The sequence below is a fragment of the Suncus etruscus genome, chromosome 1, assembly GCF_024139225.1.
Source record: "Suncus etruscus isolate mSunEtr1 chromosome 1, mSunEtr1.pri.cur, whole genome shotgun sequence".
NCBI classification, from domain to species: Eukaryota; Metazoa; Chordata; class Mammalia; order Eulipotyphla; family Soricidae; genus Suncus; species Suncus etruscus.
In genome coordinates, this window is record NC_064848.1 from 93,978,173 (window position 1) to 93,980,901 (window position 2,729).

General features: G+C 41.2%; 1 protein-coding gene across 1 annotated transcript; it reads right to left on the reverse strand.

Annotated features, from left to right (window-relative positions):
- Nucleotides 1-460: 460 nt before the first annotated feature.
- Nucleotides 461-1,724, reverse strand: LOC126001836 (pyruvate dehydrogenase E1 component subunit alpha, somatic form, mitochondrial-like). Its single transcript, XM_049769055.1, has one exon. It carries the CDS (start codon nt 1,671-1,673, stop codon nt 501-503), a length of 1,173 nt encoding a protein of 390 aa, XP_049625012.1. The 5' UTR covers nt 1,674-1,724; the 3' UTR covers nt 461-500.
- Nucleotides 1,725-2,729: the final 1,005 nt, after the last annotated feature.

Genomic DNA, 2,729 nt, shown 5'->3' on the forward strand with positions numbered 1-2,729 from the left:
AATGCCTCTGCAGACAGTGGACTGTGATTTCCCAATACAGGAGAGAAGTTCAGGGAACTTCAGAAGCCCAAGATTAGGCTTAATATCAAATATCAACTTTTAAATATGATTCTTACTATTGTTTTATCCCATTAACATGTCTTAAGATTATGCCTTACAATGTTTGATATAAATGGCTACAAAAGACTTGTATTTTTGAATGTAAAATTTATTTGCCTATTGAAATGAGTTAAAAGCGGTCTTGCTTTAAAATAGAGCTGTCCTTTTACTGTTTATTATGATAAAACTATTAAGAAGAACTATTCAGGAAACAGACATCAGTGCACTCATGCCACTACAAGGGCTGGGCATACAAGGACGTGTTTTAATAACTGTACATTGGTTTCAATAGTGTATAAGTAAGTCGAATAGAGTCATTTTAGCAAAGCCATTTGAGGACAGCAAACTATTGAGGAGAACAGCCTATTACCTATCTTTCAGATCTTAAACGTCTAAACATCTTAACTAATAGACTTATACTTGATCCACTGATTTGCACCCCGAACTTCGAAAGGTGGCTCGTTGCTATATATGTGATAGCCTAGCTCTTTCAAAGGCGGTTCAGGATCAGCAGTGGCAAACTGCGCAGCATCCTCGATTTCTTTCCTCACTTCAACATCAATTTCCTTTAATTCTTCAACTCTAGCAAGATTGCTGTTGACCATTTTATCCTTGAGAAGCATGATCGGATCACTCTTGCTTCTCACTTCCTGAATTTCTTCTCGGGACCGGTAACTGACTCCAGGATCACTCATGCTGTGTCCATGGTATCGATAAGTCTGCAGCTCCATCAGTATGGGCCCCATTCCAGATCTACAATAAGCAGCTGCAAACTTAGTTGCCTCCCGGACACATAAGACATCCATTCCATCTACCCTCAGTCCTGGAATGAAGTTGCCTCTCTTGTAGTAATCAGTGCTGGCTGCTGCTCTCTCCATCGATGTTCCCATTCCATAGCGGTTATTTTCACAGATGAAAATACAAGGCAATTTCCACAACGCTGCCATATTATAAGCTTCAAAAATCTGACCCTGGTTAGCAGCGCCATCACCATATAAAGTCAGACAGATCTCATCTTTTCCATTATACTTACAGGCCAAGGCAATCCCAGCTCCTAGGGGCACCTGAGCTCCAATGATGCCATTGCCCCCGTAGAAGTTCTTAGCATACATGTGCATGGAGCCCCCCTTGCCTTTAGCACAGCCTCCTCTACGTCCTGTAAGTTCAGCAAGAATCTCTCTGACAGTGAGACCACGAGTGAAGGAATAGCCATGAGCCCGATAGGCTGTGATAAGGTGGTCTGTGGGATTTATGCCCGCTTCCAGGCCAACACAGCAAGCTTCCTGACCATCACACAAGTGACAGAAGCCACGAATGACCTTCTGCTTGTACAGCTGATCTGCCTTTAACTCCATTCTGCGCACAGTCTGCATCATCCGGTAGTACTTGAGCCCATCCTCTCTGGTGAGCACGGTGCTGACAGGAGGACCTTCTTCCAGCCGGTGCAGATCACATTGCTTAATTTCAAAGGTAGCTTCATGTGCAAAGTTAAGGGTTGACACCAATACTTTGCTTGTCGGCTTCAGAGAGACGCCTGACAACATGCGGAAGATGGCGGCGAGCATCTTTCTCATAAAGTGGGGGGGCAGGAACGCTTGCAACGACAACTCCAAGGGACCCAGGCTGCGGCGCCAGGTGTCTCCAAGTCTCATTTAGGTGCCAATATTTGACATTTTCACTATAATGCACTTTAGTATTTTTTTCATGCAAGTTAATTTGTTTGGGACAAACAAATCCCTCATTCTAAATGTTAGTGTTTGTTTTCAAATTAGGGACCTTTTAAAAGATTATTAAAGCACTGTGATTTACAAAATTTTTCAAAGTTGAATATTAGATATAAAATGTTCCAGCATCAATCCCACCACCAGTGTCAATTTACCTTAACCATTGTTCCCAGGTTTCTTCCCATACCTCTCCTTCCCAACACATCAATTTGACGAATACTTTCTAATTTGTTTGTTAAAATTTGGGTCTCATGATTTCAATGTTGTTGACTTCATAGTTTGGATATTTGTTTCTTTCCTTATTAAAACCGCAAATGCACCTGAGTGCCTGGACTCCTGCCACCTCAGCCCTTATTTAACTAATTCCTTTCTCCCTATCCATTCTATTTTTTTCTTCTTCTCACTATGCTTGATAGAGACAACCTTCTTTGAAACACTGCTTCATTCCCTCAGGCAGTTATTCTAAGTACTGCATATAACTGGTATCATCCTATATTTATCCTTCTAGTTACTCATTTAAAATGAAATCTCCCAGTTCTATATATATTGCATTTAAGTGCATGATTGCATCATTCTTTAGAGCTGTGTGCTATTCCATTGCATGTGTATGTGTGTGGGTGTGTGTATGCGTAGGATATCTTCATGATACACTTATCTGCTCTTGGACGCCTATGTTGGTTTCTAAACTTTTCTATTGTACTGAGAGCTGCAATGAATCGTGGTGTGTATATATTCTTCAGAATGAACGCCTTTCTGCCCTGGAGAAAAGAGGAATTGCTACGTCATCTGGCAGCTAGATTATAAATTTACTAAAAACAGTACATAGTGTGCTTCATAAGGGTTGAACCAGACAACATTCCAACAGCATTGGATTAGAGTTCCTTTTTTACAACCTCAACCAACACA

Bases quoted from the DNA above. Each gene is read 5' to 3' on its own strand.
- LOC126001836 (XM_049769055.1), bottom strand. From the start codon at position 1,673: ATGAGAAAGATGCTCGCCGCCATCTTCCGCATGTTGTCAGGCGTCTCT.